The sequence below is a fragment of the Sciurus vulgaris genome, assembly GCF_902686455.1.
Source record: "Sciurus vulgaris genome assembly, chromosome: 4".
Classification (NCBI taxonomy): domain Eukaryota; kingdom Metazoa; phylum Chordata; class Mammalia; order Rodentia; family Sciuridae; genus Sciurus; species Sciurus vulgaris.
Genome location: NC_136464.1, coordinates 58,079,572 through 58,100,270, shown reverse-complemented (window position 1 = coordinate 58,100,270; position 20,699 = coordinate 58,079,572). Strand labels below are relative to the sequence as shown.

The following is a 20,699-nucleotide window of genomic DNA, read 5'->3' as shown; positions in this document are numbered from 1 at the left end:
CCTTTATTTTATTCATTTATTTATTGTGATGCTGAGAATCAATCACAATGCTTCACACATTTCAAGCAAGTGCTCTATCACTGAGCCACAACCCCAGCCCTTCCACTTTTCAAAACAAGCTGGAGCTTAGAATTCATCAAATCCAGAGAGCTTTTTCATCTTCTTTGCAGCCATCATCTTTCTCCTTTAGGTATGAGACAGTTCCCAACCAAGAACAGCTACCAAGATAGCCTGGGAATAAGAAAGGAAACTATGTGTGTAGGTGTGTGCATTTAAATGTATTTCTATAGTAATAAAACTTGCCTGAGAGATAAATACATGACCCATTATGCAGGTCCCCTGTTTTGGCAGGTTGTCTAGATCCTGTTATAGATTTACTTCCCAATGCTAGAAAAAAAAAATGGGTATCAAAGACAAACTCAGGACTACTTTGCTAGACTTCCACTTATCTTTCTGCATTATGAAACATTAGAATCTTTCCCTCTAGCTGAAGCAGCTTCCAAACATTTCTTGGGTAATGGTGCCCCCTTCTGGGATAACTGATGTAACTGAAACTCTTTCTATAGCTTGATTCAGAACATCTACTAAGTGACTAATTTAAGAAACAGAATTCCCTCCAAAGGTCAAATATTTTAAAACTATAATGATTTGAATTAGGAGCTAAATTCATAAATATACATGTTCTAAATGTGCTCAAAGATGCCTCCTTTCCATTATTTCAAAACCTTAAGCTCTTTACCTCGTTTCTATAGTACTATTTTTTATTAGCAGATCCTCCCAATTTCTTGCACTGTCAGAATCACTGTTCTCACTTTAATGACAGATTTTTAAAGTTGAGTTGGCCAAGGTTACATGGCTTGTATATCCTCTTCCCTTATTTTCTTTGTGCTTCTCCTCAGTACTATCTGCACTCTGTCCCCAGTCTCTTGATCAGTTTGTAATTACTCCTTAAACTCCTTTCCTGTCATAGTATTTAAAAAATGGTTACATTACTGTAGTCACAAAAGTTTGACATGCAGATGTAAAACGTTATATTCAATGGCTCTTTTTACCTTCTACTTTCTAACTGTAGAATAAAAATTAAAATCTCACCCTGTAGGTTTGTTTGTTTTGTGATGCAGGGTATCTAACCAAGGGCTTTGAGCATGCTAGGCAAGCATTCTACCACTGAGATACACCCCCAACCCTAGCCCTGTAGTTTTGAAAATAACCAGAGAGAAGCAAGTTTAGAATTAGTCATCTTGTTTTAGATCTCAAAGGCCACAGAGTATAATAAGCTAAGGCCAAAGGCATGGAAAATCTTTATAGAACTTTGAACAGAGAGCAATGGATAAAACACAAACTCTTTAAAATTTTTACAAAACAAATTGTATCAGTGACTCTGGTAAGATAAATGGAAAATAAACATGTTCTAATAATAAGATTGTATTTTGGAGCAAGGCACTATGGTACATGCAAGTAGTTCTAGCTACCAGGGAGGCTGAGCCAGGATTGCTTGAGCCCAGGAGTTCATGATTATATTTTGAATTATTGTGAGTTTTAATTATTCACCCATAGCATGCCTCCCCTTGTTTCCAGATCTCATCATCAGACATAAATTTTTGAGGTTTTTTTAAAATGGAAAAAATAGCTCTCCATTTCCAAGCTTTCTAGTTGGTTGGCGCAAGACAATAGCCACTGAGAATATACGTTATGTCACCCAAATTTTTTGCACCTATGCCACTCCTTGGTCAAGTTACTCATACATAGCTTTACATTGATCTTTTCCACTTCCACCTGGCACACATTAGGTAGTCAGAGAAAATTTAGGGATTAGAAAGGGCTTGTAGAGTATTGTGGCTGAAGGTCATTCTGGAACATACTATTGATTGCTTGAACAGGGAGCACAGAAAATACTTTTTTCCAGACTGCTGTAATGAGCTCTGAAATACAAATGAGTGCCTACAGTCCTGAGGAGCTAAAACTTTATTTCATATTTAATATCTCTGACCACAAGATATTAACATTTGTTCCTTTTATCCCATCTTACGTGGCATTCTTAGCCACATGTACTTCATATTTCTATGCACATTATACCCTGTTGTAGGGCTACAAAAACTACTACAGTAGGATTGGCAGTGGGAGTGAGGGATTGGGAGAAAAGAATGTAGAAAAGTACAAATCTAGAAATACAACTAATCTCATAACTTAGGGAGAACCAAGATGCATTTTCCACCAACATTAACTGAATACTCCTTGTGTTCATTGTATAGAATCCATAAGGTTAAACATGTTAGCCCTTGACTTCAGGCCAATCCATAATTACACATAAGGCCTGAAGCAATCAATTCGAATTTGAGGTTCCAGTTGTTACTCAGGACCAACCCTAAATTCCACATATAATTTTGCTAAGGCTCAAGTTTCACGCTCCTGTTAAAAGGCAAGTGTGTTAAGACACTGTCAAGTGATTTGTGAGGTTGCCTTCTATCTACATCAGTTTGTTTTCTTGTTCCCCACGCAGGAATACAATAGAGGGATTGAAGAGATCATGAAGAGAAATGGTTCTGAGAAGAAAGCCAGGAGCTAGCACCAGTGATATAAGGTGACATGCTAAGACAGTTACTTTTTATATTGATAAAAGTTTTCAGTTGTATAAGATTGTGATTCAAGGGTAGTTAATTCCCATGTTTTTCATTGTAAATAAATAATCTGTCAATGGCACTTAGACTTGTTAACCCCAGCAGAAACTGTTAGGTTTCTTTGGGGTTTCCTATTCATTCAACGATGTGTGAAATAAAGAGCTTTCAGGTTGGTGTGGCAGAGAAAGCACTGATCTTTGATTCAAGGAATACGTCCTCTAGTCCTGACTGTGCCACTAACTGATTGTGTGACTTCAGACAAGTAAATTCCTTTCTCGGGTGGGTTTAGTTTCCTCTCCAGGCAAATGAGAAGCGTCAGACGCACTAACGAAGCAAGGACGAAATCGGTGACTAAAACCTGAGACTGCAGGGACGGATATCCGTCTGGCCTCACCTTCACCTCTGGCCCACACCAGACCCCAGGAAGCCCCTCTGCAATAACGCCCGGCCCCAGCCCTCGCCTGAAGCCGTTGGACGTTAACGCCTCCCCCCGCAGTAGGCTGGGGGGAGACTGCAGCTTCCGGCGGCGAATGGTGAGACGGCGCGTGGCGCTCCTCACCCACCTCGGCGCAGGCCTGACCGTGCGCAAGCCCGCCGCGCGCATCAGCCCCTCTCCTTCGCAGTTGAGGGGCGTCCTAACCCTAGCGGTGCATGCTGGGAAGCCCCGAAGAGCCACTGTGGTCCCGAGGAACCTCTGTGGGGGAGGGGCCAGAAACCGAATCATTTATGCTAATCAGTGAGCTCGTCCTTTATGGAGATTGGCCAGGTTTTTACTCTAGAAGCCAATCACTTCACAATAGGGTGGGCCGGTGGAGACCTCTCACACTCATTGGGTGAGAGCTTGGGGCGGATGGGAAGAGTTTAAACTGGAAGTATCCGGGATGATTTTCTCCCCCGCCGTGCTGTGCGTGTCCCGGAAGTGACGCGCGGCCCTGGCCGGGCGGCCGCCCTGCCCCCGCTTCCTTTCACGCTGTCGCTGCCCGGAGGTGGTAGTGGCCACTGTGCCCTGAGGAAGCTGGCGGCGGCCAGTAATGCCTGGGAAACTCCTCTGGGGGGACATTATGGAGCTGGAAGCACCCTTGGAAGAGTCCGAGAGCCAGAGGAAGGAGAGGCAAAAGGTGCGCTAAGGATGGGCCGCGCCTCCTTATGGGTTGCGCCGGCTTGGGTGGGGAGGGGAACTGTCCCTGATGATGGCCTGTCAGGACCCAGTTCGAGCATCCTACGGCTTCGCCTCGCGCGGTGTAGGCCTTCTGAGGTCGCTCGGGGGCCGTTACCAGTGTCACACTCCCAACCTGGAGGAGGACGGCCCGTGGTCCTTCAGCTCTTCTCGCTGCGTCTGAATCTCTCCCAAGAGATAGGCAGACTCAAGCTCCCTCCCATCACCGCGGAATCTGTTCTTTCTCTTTTCTTCCTAAAGCAGTGAAGCCTGTCACTTGGTTCTTCTAGACTGTCTTAGAAGATGATTAAGAAAAATGATTGCCTTGAATATGTGTTTTGCTTCTTTGTCACTCTGTCCTGTGTGCAAGAATCTTGAGGAAAACGATCTTAGGTTTTCAGATCTCTATAACTAGTTTACAGAAAATTTAAGAAATATTGTCACAGCCAGCGTTGCCACGATTTGGCTGTGGTGGAGATCGTGTGGGTATTTTCATTCAATCCACAGGTATCTATTGAGCCTGATTTATACTAGACTCTGCTGAGTACCAAACTAATTGTGAGGTGTTTAAACTAATTGTGAGCAATAGTTTCTGCTCTTGAGTTATGAGAGACCCCCCCCCATCCAAAGAAAAATCTTGAAACAATAGAGCATTGCAAGGTGCTGAAAAATGCACAGGTACTGGAGACATTTAACCTGGAGAAAGCAGAGCTGAGGAGGATAAGGTAGCAGTATTCGAAGTCTGGGTTTGGATGAAATAAGGTTTATTCCGTATAGCTGAGGAAAGCAGAAAGTACCCCTCCAATTTGTCTTTAAGGTAAACTTGCCATTCCAACCAACTAGTTTTTCTTTTATTGTGGTGAAATATATAAAACTGAAAATTTACATTTTAACCATTTTCAGGTATGTAGTTCTGTGGCATTAAATACATTTACATTGTTCTGCAGCCGTCCCCACCATACATCTCCAAAACTTTTTTCATCTTCCCAAACTGAGGCTCTGTCCTTTAAACACTTAACTCCTCATTCCTTCCTCTTCCCAGCTCCAGCCACCACCATTCTACTTTTTGTGTCTATGACTTGACTGCTGTATGTACCTAGAATAGACTATACATGGAATCCCCAAACAGTTACTTTAAATTTGGCTCCTGTTGAAACTTATTTTCCCTTTTTCATTCAGATGCTCTGTTGAGGTCTAGTTTATGTCTTTTCTAATCACTCCAGCGTACAGTGATTTCTTTCCTTTTTTTAAAAAAAAAATTTTAGTTGTAGATGGATACAGTACCTTTAATTAATTGATTAATTTTTGGTACTGGGAATTGAACTCAGGGGCACTGAGCCACATCCCCAGCCTTGTTTTGTATTTTATTTAGAGACAGGGTCTCACTGAGTTGCTTAGTGCCTTGCTTTTGCTGAGGCTGGCTTTGAACTTTCCATCTTTTTTTTTTTTTTTTTTTTTTTTTTTTGCGGTGCTGGGGATTGAACCCAGGGCCTCATGCTTGCGAGGCAAGGACTCTACCAACTGAGCTATGTCCCCAACCCCAGAACTTTCCATCTTCCTGTCTCAGCCTCCCCAGGATACTCCTGTCTCAGCCTCCCCATCCGCCGCACCTGGCTTACTTATTTATTTTTATGTGATGCTGAGGACCAAACCCAGTGCCTCACACATGCTGGGCAAGCGCTTTACCACTGAGCCACAACCCCAGCCTTTTCATTCCCTTTTGAAGTCTTATTCCAATACTACCTTTATCATGCAAGTGACATTTTATTATGCACTCCCTTGTGAAATTCATTTTTCCTCAGTGTATCTTTTCTAAATGTTTCCCAAATATTCTTGAGGAAAATGGCCATATCTTCGTCTTTCTTAACATTTCATTATATTCTTATATGTTGGTGAATTTCACATTGTGTGTCCTCTAGAAATACTTGTTGATTGTACTTTATGAAGATAAACTAGAGATTTGGAAATGAATTGGAATACCAACTAATAGAGCATTAGGCTAGTTTTGGCATTGAGATGAAGATAACCTTGATTTGGATTACATTGAGGTATGGAGCTGAGTTGTAGGTTTTTAAAACTGGAATGCAGGTAAGGAAGAGTCAAGAAGTGTGTGTGTCGAAGTCATGAAAATGGCATAGAAGTGAACATGGACAACAGAGATTTAAGGAGTATGCACAGAAGTGGAAGGGAGAGGAACCAGAAGATGTGACAAAAGTAAGACAATAAGAAGGGCATACATCCCAGGGACTCTGAAGGGTGAGGCAGGAGGATAGCAGGTTCAAAACCAGCCTAGCAACTTAGAGAGGCCCTCAGCAACTTAGCAAAACTCTGTCTCAAAATAAAGCTTAAAGTACTGGGGATGTGACTCAATGGTTAAGCACCCCTGGGTTCAATTCCTGGTACCACCAAAAAAAAAAAAAAAAAAAAAAAAAAAAAAAAATAAATAAATAAATAAATAAATAAAGCCATACAGAATGTAATGGAAATCAAGGAAATCGAAATTATCATTTTGGGTCTGAAGTGGACTATTGTGTTTTATCACCTTGGGATGTTCCTGGGCTTAGACTTAGAGGTCTCAATTTGCCTTGTTTCGTCTTCTCTCTGCCGTGCAGGGCCCAGGAGCAATTCAAACTTTAGGGCTGACTCTAAATAATTTTGTTTTTCAGTAGAACTTAATGGGATGAATGAGATGTGAGTTAGTGCAGTTAATCAAAGAGCAAATGATGTAACTGCAAAGCGTTTTCACACGTATTATGTTACTCGGGTTTCACAACATTTTTATGGATGAGAAAATTGTATGCTAGAGCACTATAAAATTGTATAAGTCATGGTGAAAATTTTGGTGCTGCTGTTTTCGTTATCACTGATCTCTACTGCCTGATTTATTTTGAATATCTGACCAAGTAATTCTGGAGAAGATCTAAATTTCTAAGTCATTTCTTATGGGCTGCAAGTATTAAAACACTTGCCACCAGTTTGGCTTTAAAAAAAAATTGTTTTTTTTTAGTTGTTGATGGATCTTTATTTTATTGATGATTTTTTTTTTTTTTTTTTTTTTTTTAAACCAGGGATTGAACCCAGGGATATTTAACCACTGAGCCACATCCCCAACCCTTTTTTGTATTTTATTTAGAGACAGGGTTTCACTGAGTTGCTTAGTGCCTCACTAAGTTGCTGAGGCTGGCTTTGAACTCAAGATTCTCCTGCCTCAACCTCCCAAGCTCCTGGGATTACAGGTGTGTGCCACAGTGCTGGGCTCCTTATGACCTTTATTTTATTCGTTTATTTATGTGCCTCACACATGGTAGGCAAGCGCTCTACCACTGAGCTGCAAACCCAGCCCCACCATTTTGGCATTTTAAAATTGAAGGTGCAAGCTGGGCATGTTGGCATGTGTCTGTAATCCTAGTGGCTCTGGAAGCTGAAGCAGGAGGATTGTAAGTTCAAAGCCAATTTAGGCAACTTAGCAAGAATCTGTCTCAAAAAAAAAAAAAAAAAAATTTTTTAAAAGAATTGGGAAGGTGGCTTAGTGGTTTAGTGCCCGTGGGTTCAATCCCTGGTACAAAAAAACAAAACAAAAAACATACAAAAAATGGAAGGTGCAGAATTGTGCCTTTTTGTGTTGTTGGTTTCTTATGTTCTGTTATCTAGATGATTTTTAAAAAAATTTCCTGGGTTATTGTCCTTCCATGGAATATAGCAATTGGGAATTTTATATAAATTATGTAGTTTTGTTTTTCTTTGACCTGTTAATTATTAAAGTTAGGGAGGAAGCATGATGTGAAAAGAGCATAGGTTTTCAAGTCAGACAGGGCTAGATTCAATTTCTAGCACTTCCACCTACAGGAAATCCCACATAGGGATCTTTGGCAAGTACTTAACCTCTAAGAACTCCTGTTTCCCCATCTGTAAAATGACAAAGGTAATACAGGTTCACTATCCCTTATCCTAAATCCCTGGAGCTAGGTATTTTATAATTCAGAATTCTGGGGGTTTATAGGATAACACCCCAGCAGGGTTTGGGACCTGCAGCATATAATCAAACACCTTAATATTAAATATGAATAACCATATATGGGGGGATAAATAAAAACTATAAATAGCCTCACATTAGTTCTGTTCAAGTCTTGCTATCAAATGAGTTCAAAGCAGGTAAGGTTTTGACTCCAAATAAGTTACAAAAAAACTTTCGGTTTTCAGAGCTTTATGGATATCGGAATTTCGGATAAGGGATTATGGACCTGTACTTCCCTCATAGGGTTGTTATGAAGATTTAAACAAGATAAGCCGAAAACACATTACACAATGCTGGGTAGGTACTCAATAAATATTAATTTTTTTCTCTTGGAGATACTAGAAGTTTTTATTTGTATTTTAATTTATAATTTTGAGTGTCTCATTTGTTTCCTAAGAAGGAGCTAGTTTAATTTTGCTAAAATTTTATGTTGGGATTAGAAATGGAATAGAAGCTGAGCCTGGAGAATGCAGGAGATGGAATGACAATTACAGTAACAGGTAAGGCTTAGAGCTTGAATTACTAAACAGTCTGGATTTCTACCATGTAGGTTTTCATCATAACTATAGATTGAGCTTAAGTGGTTGGGAAGTCATGTGGTAACTTCTCTAGAATCCTAAAAGGTCACCTGTGACCTTCTTGTTACTGTTTCTTTGTCTATAGAGTGACAGAAGGAAGTCCAGGCACCATCATGACTCGGATGAGAAAACAGAAACAAAAGAAAATGGTATTACAGATGACCTGGATGATGCTCCCAAGCCCAAAAAAGCTAAAATGAAAGAGAAGCTAAATGGAGACACTGAAGAAGGATTTAACAGACTTTCAGATGAATTTTCTACATCTCATAAGTCAAGAAGAAAAGATCTTCCAAACGGAGATATTGATGAATATGAAAAAAAATCAAAGCGAGTATCATCCTTAGAAAGTTCTACTCATAAATCAAGTGATAATAAATTAGAGGAGGTATGGATACTTTTTATTCTGTATTTGACATAATCCCTGAAGTACAGACCCATTTCATGTTTTAGACTAAGAAGAATTGATTCTTTATTTTTTCTTAGTACACTCTCATCCAAATGAGATAGTCTGTATGCTGAAATCTGAACCCTTTTTCCTTTGGCCTTTGTTTCATTCATTGTATTGTCATTTTTGGAGGGTAGAAGTGGAGGAATGCTCAAACTTAAACTTTTTCTGTACATGTCGGTTCCTAAACAGTTTTTCCAAATTACTGATGGTCTCCTACTTATTTCTTATGTTCTTTCAATCCCTACCAGTACTGGAGAATTGACTTCTGATTTTGTAACAAGAGACAGAAGGCTTTTTGACTTTGTGTATTTTAACTTCTGCTTTTTGTGCTTCTGAAACAGTAGCAACTTTAGATGATCTTTATGTTTTACTGTCCCTTGGTGTTAAAGTCATTTGCATTTTTTAATATATTATTTTAGTTGTTGATGGACCTTTATTTATTTTTATTTTTTGTGGTGCTGGGGATTGAACCCAGGGCCTTGTACATGTGAGGCAATCTCTCTACCAACTGAGCTATATCCCCAGCCCATTGACCTTTATTTTAATTTATTTATTAACATGCAGTGTGGAGAATTGAACTCAGTGCCTCACACATGCTAGGCAAGCGCTCTACCAATGAGCTATGACCCCAGCCCCAATCATTTGCATTTTTGAAACTAGAATGAAACATAAAAGTGATCTGAAGAAATCTGTTCCTCTGGCTATTATGTTTTGGGGAAGTATAATAAACATGGTTAGTATAGAATCTGCATTCTTGAACTTGCTGTTTTTGTCAATACCTATTAAAGTAGTTATTTTCTTGGGCAGAAATTGTTAAAAAGTGCCTTACAGTTTTCCTCTACAGAGTTCACAGGCTTATCTAGGTGTTATAAATTATAAGTTACTTAGAACCTCAGAATGAAACAACTTTGATATTCTTGCTTTTTTTTTTTTTTTTTTTCAGTGCTGGAGATTGAACTCAGGTCCTTGTACTTGCAAGGCAAGCACTCTACATGCTGAGCTATATCCCCAGGCCCAGTAGTCTTGCTTTTTGATAATTTTTTAAATTTGACAATAGCTGATAATTTAATCCAGATACATTTGAACTTTTTTTTTTTTTTTTTTTTTTTTTTATCCCTGTGCTAGAGATCAAACCCAGGGGTATACACTGAGCTTAATTTAACCTATAAACCTTGGGTGCTTTGGGAAAAAGATGTTGGTTGACTCCTTGTTTTTACTATAAGGTGTTTTTAATTTGTGAATTTGCTAATTTAGTAAGGCTCCACAAATCTATATTGGTAGTAGTGGAATGTACAGATTGCTTTTTGCTGTATTTTTTTTTGTTGTTGTTGTTTAGTTGTAGATGGACATAATATCTTTATTTTATGTATTTATTTTTATGTGGTGTTGAGTGCCTCACACATGCTAGGCAAGCACTCTACTACTGAGCTACAACTCTAGCCCTTGGTTTGTTTTTGTTTTGTTTTTGGTCCAGAGGATTGAACCCAGGAGCAGTTAACCACTGAGCCATATCCTCAGCCCTTTTATATTTTTTATTTTGAGGCAGAGTTTTGCTGTGTTGCTTAGAGCTCTGCTAAATTGGTGAGGCTTTGAACTTGAGATCTCCTGCCTCAGCTTCCTGAGTTGCTGGGATTACAGGAATGCACCCCTGCTTCCAGCTCTGTTGGGGTTTTGCTTGAATTTGCTCTGCATTATAATAAGTTTAACTGTCTGTTGTTTCTGTTTAGATCATAGATTTCATGAGTTCTGCTTTTAGGAATTTAGCCTAAGGAGGTAATTTTGAGGTGTCCAGAGCTGTATGAAAAAGTACTCTTATCACAGGGAAATATAGATATTAGGGAAAGATTTAAATATTATAAATGTCTGGTAGTAGGCAATTGGTTTAATAAAATATGCTATGCTTATGGAATAGAATACAGCTATCCCAAGGGTATATGAGAATGTTAGAAAGGTAGTTCATTTTTTTTTTTTTTTTTTTTTTGGGTAGTTCATTTTGTTGAAAAGATAAAAAGCAGATTATAAAACAGTATATAAATTATGATGTTGCTTTTATTTTAAAAACTTATGTGTGCATAGACTAAAGGTTGGAGCGTGTTTCAAATGTAGTTTTAACTGGGTTATAGATAATTTAAAAATTTATGTTTGCACTTTCTAAAATTTCTACAATGAAAATATATAACTTGTAATTTTTTTCTTTTAATCTTAAAAAGAGGACAGTATTGAGGTTTATGTACATGGTTTACAATTTGAATTTGATATTGTCTTTTATCTGGTTCTTAATTTGAAAACTACTATTGTGTGTGGTTCTATAACTACTTTCTTTAAACATACAAATAATCAAATTTATTGGATCTTTGTTCTGTATACCCTTTGGTAGATGAGAGTTTTTGATAGATGTTAAATGATAATGTTTTGCTGACCTATATTCGTGTTAAAGAAATTCTTAAGCTTATACAACTTTTCCCTGAATTAGTGACCTAAAAGGGAAAAAATGTTTTTTAAAGCCATAGAACAAATTAACTATTTTTGGAAAAAGTTTTAATTTCCCCATTATGTAATTTTTAAATTTTATCTTAGTTATAGACGTGTTAATTTTCATAGTTAATATTATCTGTATCTGTATGGTTTAGATTATTAAGTGACAATAAATGTATTAGTCAAATGGAAATACATTTTGATTTATGTAGTAGACATTTCTAAAGGGTGGAATTAAACATTTAAGATGTTTTATTGGGAAAATGAATTAAGTTAGCTTGCCAACTAAGGGGATATTTTTTAAAAAATATTTTTTAGTAATAGATGGACACAATACCTTTTTTTTTTCCTATTTATTTTTATGTGGTGCCAAGGATTGAACCCAGTGCCTTACTACAAATCCTACAAATTTTTCTTTTAAGTTAGTCTATATACAGTTTTTGCAAGTACTAATTAGGTAGCTAGTTAAGTAAAATGGTAAATGAGTAAAAGTTGAACAAAAACTATATTATTAAAAATATATATATATTATTTTGAATTTTCATTTCCTTTTGACAGACCCTAACACGTGAACAGAAAGAAGGAGCCTTCTCTAATTTCTCTATTTCTGAAGAAACTATAAGGCTTCTAAAAGGTACTATGAATTTTAATGGGTATGCAGCTGGAATCTGTGACTGGATTTTATAAAACTCTTGTGCCTTTTTTAATCAAAGAGAATATAAAAAAGAAATAGTTCTTTTTAAATTGCAGTTATCTCTACATCATTCTTTCCAGTATTGTGATAGGGTTTTTTTGATCAGTATCTATTTTTTTACTTGTTCTTTTTATATATACATGACAATATATTTTTACCTATTTATACAAACATGAGGTATATTTTATTCTAATTGGGATCGCAGTCTTGTGGTTGTTGTGATCTGTTTTTAATTTTTATTGTTACATGTATCTGTCAGAAGATTGTTAGTTCAGACTAAATTTTTTATAACTTCTGTTTGGGGTCGGAATGACCATAGATATTACTTGATAGTGTAGCTTTAGGCAGACACGAGAAAGCAGGATTGTCGTTTTTAAATGAATATATTTTTTTCCTAGTCTTAAAGAAATATTTTGGAAATCTCATTTTACAGGTCGAGGGGTAACATATCTCTTTCCTATTCAAGTTAAAACCTTTGGTCCTGTATATGAAGGAAAAGATTTAATTGCACAAGCCCGGACAGGAACAGGAAAGACATTCTCTTTTGCCATACCCTTGATTGAAAGACTCCAAAGAAATCAAGAAACAATTAAAAAAAGCCGCTCACCAAAGGTAATGGTTGTAAGGGAGGAAAAACACTAAACATTACTCAATGACAAGGGACAGAGGTTATACTTGTTTTTTTTTTTTTTTTTCCTCCTGGTATTAGAGATCTAACCCCAGACCCCATGTATGCTAAGCTCACACTCTTCTATGGAGCTACACCCCGAGTCCTGAAAGAGCATATTAGTCTTAAATGCAAGTACCTTTGAGAGAAAAGTAAGCCCTGTGACATAAAGTAGAAATTTGGGTTTTAAAGTAAAAACTTGTTCATTTTAACATAAAGAAAATTCAAGCAAAGCTAAAGTGTAATAGTTATTGCATATGAATGTAATGTATATGGATCCATAGGCATCTTTGATAATTTTGTGTATTGTGAAGCCAAACTATCTTATTTTAGGAATACTTACACATAGTATATTTAGTGACCCTGTTCATTGCTTTTTTTCAGTCCTGACTTTTGCTTTCAAACAATGAATTTTCTAAAGAGGCATTCATTTATTTGGTCATCCCATAACTGTTCAACATTATTTACTTCACTGGTTGACTTTTTGTGAAGAATATTATAGGAATGGAACAGCTAGTTGGTGTGGTGGCACATGCCTATAATCCCAGCTATTGGGAGGCTTAGGCAAGAGAAATTCAAGTTTGAGGCCAACCTGGACAAGTTACCAAGACCCCATCTCAAAATTATAAAAGGGATAGGGATGTAACTCAGTGGTAGAGTGCTTGGTTAGAATGTATTGGACGTTGGGTTCAATCCCCAGAATGACCCAAACAAACAACAAACAAAAGAGGTATTGCTAGTTTCTTTATTATTGGGGTACTGAAGATCTGTCTTAGTTTATAAATAGTAAAATCAACTAGTAAAATTTTAGCTTGAAGTTTGATCCTTTAAGAACCTGTGTGTACTTTGGACAGAGCACTAATCTCCAAAGTTTATAAAGAACATAAAAAACTTTACACCCAAAATAGAAAGAACCCAATCAATAATTGGGCTAAGGAATTGGGCAGACACTTCACAGAAGAAGATATACAGGTGATCAACAAATATATGAAAAAGTGCTCATCATCCCTAGTAATTAGAGAAATGCAAATTAAAACCACCCTAAGATTTCATCTAACTCCAATAGAATGGCTATTATCAAGAACACAAACAATAATAAGTGTGGGCATGGATGTGGGGGAAAAAGGCACACTCATATGTTGCTGGTGGAGTTGCAAATTTGTGCAGCCACACAGGAAAGCAGTATGGAGATTCCTCAGAAAACTTGGAATGAACCCACCATTTGACCCAGCTATCCCACTCCTCGGTTTATACCCAAAGGACTTAAAATCAGCATACTATAGTGATGCAGCCACATCAATGTTCATAGCAGCTCAATTCACAATAGCTAGATTGTGGAACCAACCAAGATGCCCTTCAACTGATGAATGGATAAAGAAACTGTGGTATATATGTACAATGGAATATTACTTGGCCATGAAGAAGAATAAAATTATGGCATTTGCTGGTAAATGGATGAAGTTGGAAAATATCATGTTAAGTGAAATAGACCAAGTGCAAAAAACCAAAGCCCCCGAATGTTTTCTCTGATAAGTGGATGACAATATATAACAAGGTGGGGAGGTGGCGGGGAAGAAAAGAAGGAAGGAGCTTTGGATGGTGTAGAGGAAAAAGGGGTAGGAAAGGGTGTGGCATGGAAAAATAGTAGAATGAAACAGACAGTATTACCTTATGTATATTTATGATTAAATGAATGATATGAATGTACTTTGTGTTCAGTCATAGAAATGAAAAGCTGTACCCCATTTGTGTACAATAAATCAAAATGTAGTCTGTAAAAATTAAAAAAAAAAATTTAATTAAAAAAAGAACCTGTGTGTACTTTAAAAAAGTGGAGAAGAAAAAAATCAGCATTATAATTTGAACATGTATATGACTAAAAGTAGTTTGTTCTTTCAAAGACTCCTAAGTGGTATTACAGTATAAAAGCAAATTCACATTTATATTAATAGAATTAAGTCAAATTGGTGACTCAGTGGTAGAGCATTTGCCTAGCATGTGTGAGGCACTGGGTTTGATTCTCAGCACTACATATAAATAAATGAAATAAAGATCCATTGACAACTAAAAAAAAAAAGTCATAATGGTCTTGGATCAGCCCAAGTCAGGTTGGCTTGTTTGACTTATAGGATGACTCTTTTTTCTGGGAGTTCTGCTTCATGTTTAAGTTAGGAAACACTACAAGTAATAGAAATAGGAAGCAATCCCAACACTACCTTAAAAAACTTGTGTTAGAGGTTACTGGAGATTCCAGCTCCACCATTTCTAGCTGCTTGATCTTGTGCAAGACAATGAGACTTAGGTTCTTTGGTTATAAAATTGGGATAATAGTGCCACCTGCTAGGATTTTCATGAGAATCAAAATGAGATATTTCATGTGAAGCACTAGTGTCTGGCACGTGGTAAACATTCATTTGTTTAACAAATACTATTTGAGTATCTATTGTCTATTAAACATCGTTTGAAATCCAAGGAATACAGCAACCCATCTGACAAAAATCTATCTCATGGAGTTTACATTTTAGTAGATGAGATAGACAGTCAGCAAATACGTAAAACATAAATGTCTCAAGTGGTATAAGTGCTAAAAAGAGGGTCATGATTATATAAACAGATGTTTAAGAACCTCACTGAAAGTGACTTGAGGAGACTTGACAAAAGTCAATATTTACTCAAAATAGTAAATATTCTATTTTTATGAATATAAAGTGGTTGGTCTTGTGCTATTTGTGTTGTCTTTTACAATTTTTTTTTATTTTTGAATAGTGCTAGGGATTGAACTCAGGACCTCATGCAAGCTAGGGTACTCTGTCTTTAAATACTTATGATATTAATGTTGAAATTCCTACTTTAAAAAGTGTGGGGGGCTTTTAGTTTGCATTTATATGTTTTTAGAAAAGTATCTTTTGTTTTTGAAATCTCTTACTCAGGTACTTGTTTTGGCTCCAACAAGGGAACTGGCAAATCAAGTAGCCAAAGACTTTAAAGATATAACTAGGAAACTCAGTGTGGCATGTTTTTATGGTGGAACATCATATCAAAGCCAAAGTGAGTACATATGCATGATAATAGTGCAAAGATGCATTTGCTACTTAAATGTAAAGAATAATGTGAAGGCGTATGTTTGATTTTTACATATTACTGGCATTTTTCTCCTCTCACAGTTAATCATATTCGAAATGGTATTGACATCTTGGTTGGGACTCCTGGTCGTATCAAAGACCATTTGCAGAGCGGCCGTTTGGATCTTTCTAAACTGCGTCATGTTGTGCTTGATGAAGTGGATCAAATGTTAGATTTAGGTTTTGCTGAACAAGTTGAAGATATTATCCACGAATCCTACAAAACTGGTATATCCTAATTCACAATAACCACATTAACAATTCTTTGGTCTTAAAAGCTTATGAATTTTATAATTTTTTATTACATTGTCCCCTGGTGTTCTAACAAAACTAAAGTTATTCAGTATCTATACTTTTCCTGAAAAAACAGAAAGTACAATAGCATACTTTATTTTCTTAGCTTTCTATGTTTCTTTCATGTATTATTTTTATAGTCATTAGATTTACTAACTCATTTTACTGATTTCTTTGTTCATTGTTTTTTCTTGAATTCTCACTTTTCTTCTGAGTTGAATTTTCTTGGTATTATCCCCAGTTTTAGAAGGTGAAAGTTTCAATAGTTGCAATGCAGTCTGTATGTTAAAAACTCTCCCCCCAGTTTTGAATTTTTCATTACTTCTTTGAAGCCTGTGGTGATTTTTAAAAGTTGGCTACATCATGGGGTATTAAGAAAACATTTGAATTCTTTTTGTTTATTTAAGATTCTGAAGACAATCCTCAGACTTTACTTTTTTCTGCAACTTGCCCACAGTGGGTATACAAAGTTGCAAAAAAATACATGAAATCCAGATATGAACAGGTTGACCTTGTTGGAAAAATGACTCAAAAGGCTGCAACTACTGTGGAAGTAAGTGGCTTTCCAGCATGATAGATGTTAGCTTTTAGTTGGTATTTACTTTTGAAATTTGTTAAAGCTTAACTCAAGTTTTGGGGACCCATTCACACCTAAGCTGTCTTTTCTACCCTTAGTTAATAAGATACATAAGTATTTTAATAGTCTGAAACTGAGGAGCAGAATAGAATAAATAGGGGGAAAGAGTTTGTGAATAATGAAGTTTCTAATAGAAGATCTACAAGCAGCCATAGAGACTATTTAGAATATGACAGAGAATGTGATTCATATTGACTAGAAAAGAATAGTGCTGGACTGGGGATATAGCTCAGTTGGCAAAGTGCTTACCTTGCATGCATAAGGCCCTGGGTTCAATCCCCAGCACAACCAAAAAAAAAAAAAAAGAAGAAGAAAGAAAAAAAAAATAGTGCTGAGATAATTTGTTAAAGATTAGTTCAGGGGCTGGGATTATAGCTCAGTGGTGGGCGCTTACCTGGCATGTATGAGGCACTGAGTTCAATTCTCAGCACCACATATAAATAAATGAAAAAAATAAACGCCTATCAACAACTAAAAATATATAGAAAAATAATTTTTAAAAAATATTAGTTGAAGAAAGTCAAATCTTCACCTCATACCCTATACCAAAAGAAATTTCAGAAAAATTTTTAAAAATTAAGCTGTAGTAAAGCTTTTCCTTTTTCTCCCCCCCCCCCCCCCCCATACTGGGATTGAATCTAAGGGCCCTTTCCATTGAGCTAAGTCCTCAGCCTTTTTGTTTTTTTTTTGTGATACAGGGTCTTGCTAAGTTGTCTATGCTGGCCTTGAAATTAAAGTCCTCCTCAGCCTCCTAAATAGCTTACCAGCATGTGCCACCATACCCAGCTCTATTTGTAAAGGAAAAGTAAGGGTATTTAAAAAAAAAAGCCAAAAGCATGTAGTCATTTTCATCTAAGGGGAAAAAAAAAAAAAAAAAACTTTTATTTTTTTTCTTTCTTCCTTTGTTGTTTTTATTTGAGCTGGATATTGAACCCAGAGCTCTATGCATGCAAGCATGCTCTCTACCACTGAACTACAACCTACAACCCTAACTCCATCTTATTTTGATTAATTTCAAGTTGCAGAAATCAGTATACTTCCCCATAAGTATTTTAGCGTGCATATCTTTAACTAAAGCATAGTATTTGCAGTATTAAAAAATTGAGGTAAAATTCACATAACTAAAACTATAAACTTTGGGTGAAGGCGAGTACACAGTCCTTGGCTTTGTTACAGGTTTGTCTCAAACTTGTAATCCTTCTGCTTCAACCTCCCAAATAGCTGGGATTATTTATACATGTGCCATTGCACTCAATTTAAAACTATAAATATTTAAAAATGTACAATTCAGTGTCATCTAGTACATTTATGATGTACAACCACCACTTCTGTACAGTTCCAAAACATTTTCATCACCCACCCCAAAGATAACCCCATAACTATTAAAGAGTAATTCCCCATTGTTTTCTTTTTCCAGTTCCTGGCAACTACCAGTCTTCTTTCTGTCTCTATGGATATGCCTGTTCTGAATATTTCCTATAAATGTAATTATACATTATGTGATTTTTATATTTCATTTCTTTCCCTTAACATGTTTTTGAGCTTCTTCCATATAATATTTATAGTTTTTTAGACAAGATTTATGTGTAATGAAATGAGCATACAGTTGCTTAGTTTTGACAAATTTATACATGTATAATCCAAATCTTTTTTTGAGTGTGTGTATGTAAATCAAGATAATCAAATATTGCCAGCTGCAGTGGCACATGCTGGTAATCCCAGCAATTTGGGAGGCTGAGGTAGGAGATTTACAAGTTTGAGACCAACCTCTATGACTTAGCAGTACCCTATATCAAAAAATAAAAAGGACAGGAAGATGTGGCTCAGTAGTATAGTGCCTCTGAGTTCAATCCCTAGTACCAAAACAAAACAAAAGGTATTTTCATCATCTTAGAAAGTTCCCTCATGCCCTTTCCTAGTCCTCCCCCAGTCCAGAGACAATCACTGTTCTGATTTTTTTCCACCATTGATTAGTTTTGCCTATTGTAAAATTTCATATAAATGGACTCATACTGTATATATGCTTTTCCTATAGACTTCACATTCACTCAGCATATTATTTAAGATTCATCTATATTTTTGTGTTATTAGTAGTTGGTTCCTTTTAATTGCTATGTAGTATTCTGTTTGAATATACTAAATTTGTTTATCCTTTCACCTGTTGATGGCCATTTGTTTGTTTTTAAATGGGGTTGAGGAGAGTCTCTGTCTTACAATCTCCCAGGAAGGCCATTTGTTGATCAGGTAGAAAAAATGTACAAGAGAATTCTTTTTCAACACTTTTGATGAAACAGATATTTCACCTTGTCTTTCCTCAAAGCATTTGGCTATCCAGTGTCACTGGTCTCAGAGACCAGCAGTTATTGGAGATGTCCTTCAAGTCTATAGTGGGTCTGAAGGGAGGGCTATTATCTTCTGTGAGACCAAGAAGAATGTAACTGAAATGGCAATGAATCCGCACATAAAACAGGTAAGTCTTTTTAAATGCTTTTTCTAATTGAGATGATGGGAGGAATCACTGAGCAAAAATCGTATTGTCAGCTGGATGCAATGATGCATTCCTGTAATCCCAGCAACTCAGGAGGCTGAGACAGGAGGATTTAAAGTTCAAGGCCAGCCTCAGCAACTTAGTGAGTCCTTGTCTCAAAGTAAAATAAGAGGGCTGGTGATGTAAATCAATGGCAAAGTGCCCCTGGGTTCAACGCCAGATACCAAAAATAAACAAAATTATATATATATATATATATATATATATATATATATATATATCTCTCATCTTCTGTGGATCAAACTTGATAGTCATTCTCAGAATTGTTTCTAATTTAGAAAGAAGTTGTATCCAGCCTCTTACAGCCTGTTAAGTATCTTGAAAGATACTTTGACATTTCTTCATAATTATGAACATAAAGAATGTATCCCGCTGGGCATGGTGGCACATGTCAGTAATCCCAGTGGCTCAGGAAGCTGAGGCAGGAGGATTGTGAATTCAAAGCCAGCCTCAGCAACAGTGAGGCACTAAGCAACTCAGTGAGACCCTGTCTTCAAATAAAATACAAACTAGGGCTGGGGATATGGCTCAGTGGTCAAGTGCCCATGAGTTCAATCCTTGTACATACCCCCACCAAAAAAAAAAAAAAGATAATATTTTAGATTGTAAGAGCAAATTATATTTAGTGAACGAATAAATTAAAAATTAATCCTATTAATCCTATTAATCATCCAGCTTTATTATCTCATTTCATCTATATGCTCACTTATTTCCTTCTCCAGGTTGTTTTTATGTAAGCTCTAGATATTATTACATCCATAAATATATGGTAACTATATCTAAAAAGGATTAGCACAGTGAGTTGGAAGGCTGGCACAGAAGGATAGAAAGTTCAAGACCCTGTCTCAAAATATAAAAAGGGATGGGGATGTATTTCAATGGCAGAGCCCACACTGGATTCAGTCTCCAGTACTGGGAGGAAAAAAAGAATTAAAAAATGAAACCAAAAAAAGCCCAAAACCAGGCGTAGGGTGTAGCTCAGTATTAGAGCATTTGCTTAGCTTGTGGGAGGCCTTGGGTTGACATACACACACACACACATAAAAAAAAAAAATAACAAAAACAGACCCCACAATACTGTTATTATTAACAAAATTAACAGTAATTAATACTTTCAAATAACAATTGGGTTTAAATTTTCAACTGTCCTATGAATGCTTCTTTTATTGTTTTCTTGAATCCAGATCCAAATAAGATTCTTATATTATGTTATTTTATTAAAGCATGTTTAGTATATGAATTTCTCCTGTATCTATTCTTTCTTAATAGTTTTTGTTGTTTATGAAAGCCAGTTTCCAGAAGTCTGGAATACCGCTTCCCTATGATGTCTTTTAACTTGTTTCTCTGTTTTCTATACTTTCTCAAGCTTTAGGTTTTTAAATTAGAGTGTAGGTACTTCACAGGTTGTGTACTTCAAGCAGAAGATATATGATTTCTACTTTTATTT

At 36.5% G+C, this 20,699-nt stretch overlaps 1 protein-coding gene across 5 annotated transcripts in view; it reads left to right on the top strand.

Moving 5' to 3' along the window:
* Nucleotides 1-3,473: 3,473 nt before the first annotated feature.
* The window catches only part of DDX50 (DExD-box helicase 50), a 35,926-nt gene continuing 18,700 nt past the window's right edge, over nt 3,474-20,699 (top strand). The window contains exons 1-9 of one of the 5 annotated variants that reach the window (XM_079135783.1): nt 3,474-3,736; nt 8,033-8,086; nt 8,453-8,752; nt 11,849-11,924; nt 12,418-12,596; nt 15,582-15,699; nt 15,816-16,001; nt 16,475-16,620; nt 19,025-19,174. In XM_079135783.1, coding sequence (XP_078991909.1) covers nt 3,650-3,736; nt 8,033-8,086; nt 8,453-8,752; nt 11,849-11,924; nt 12,418-12,596; nt 15,582-15,699; nt 15,816-16,001; nt 16,475-16,620; nt 19,025-19,174 — 1,296 coding nt within the window. In that variant the 5' untranslated portion in view covers nt 3,474-3,649. Of the gene's footprint in view, nt 3,737-7,974; nt 8,087-8,229; nt 8,290-8,452; nt 8,753-11,848; nt 11,925-12,417; nt 12,597-15,581; nt 15,700-15,815; nt 16,002-16,474; nt 16,621-19,024; nt 19,175-20,699 lie in introns of those variants that run through there. The other 4 variants (XM_079135781.1, XM_079135779.1, XM_079135782.1 and 1 more) reach the window with 4 other exon arrangements.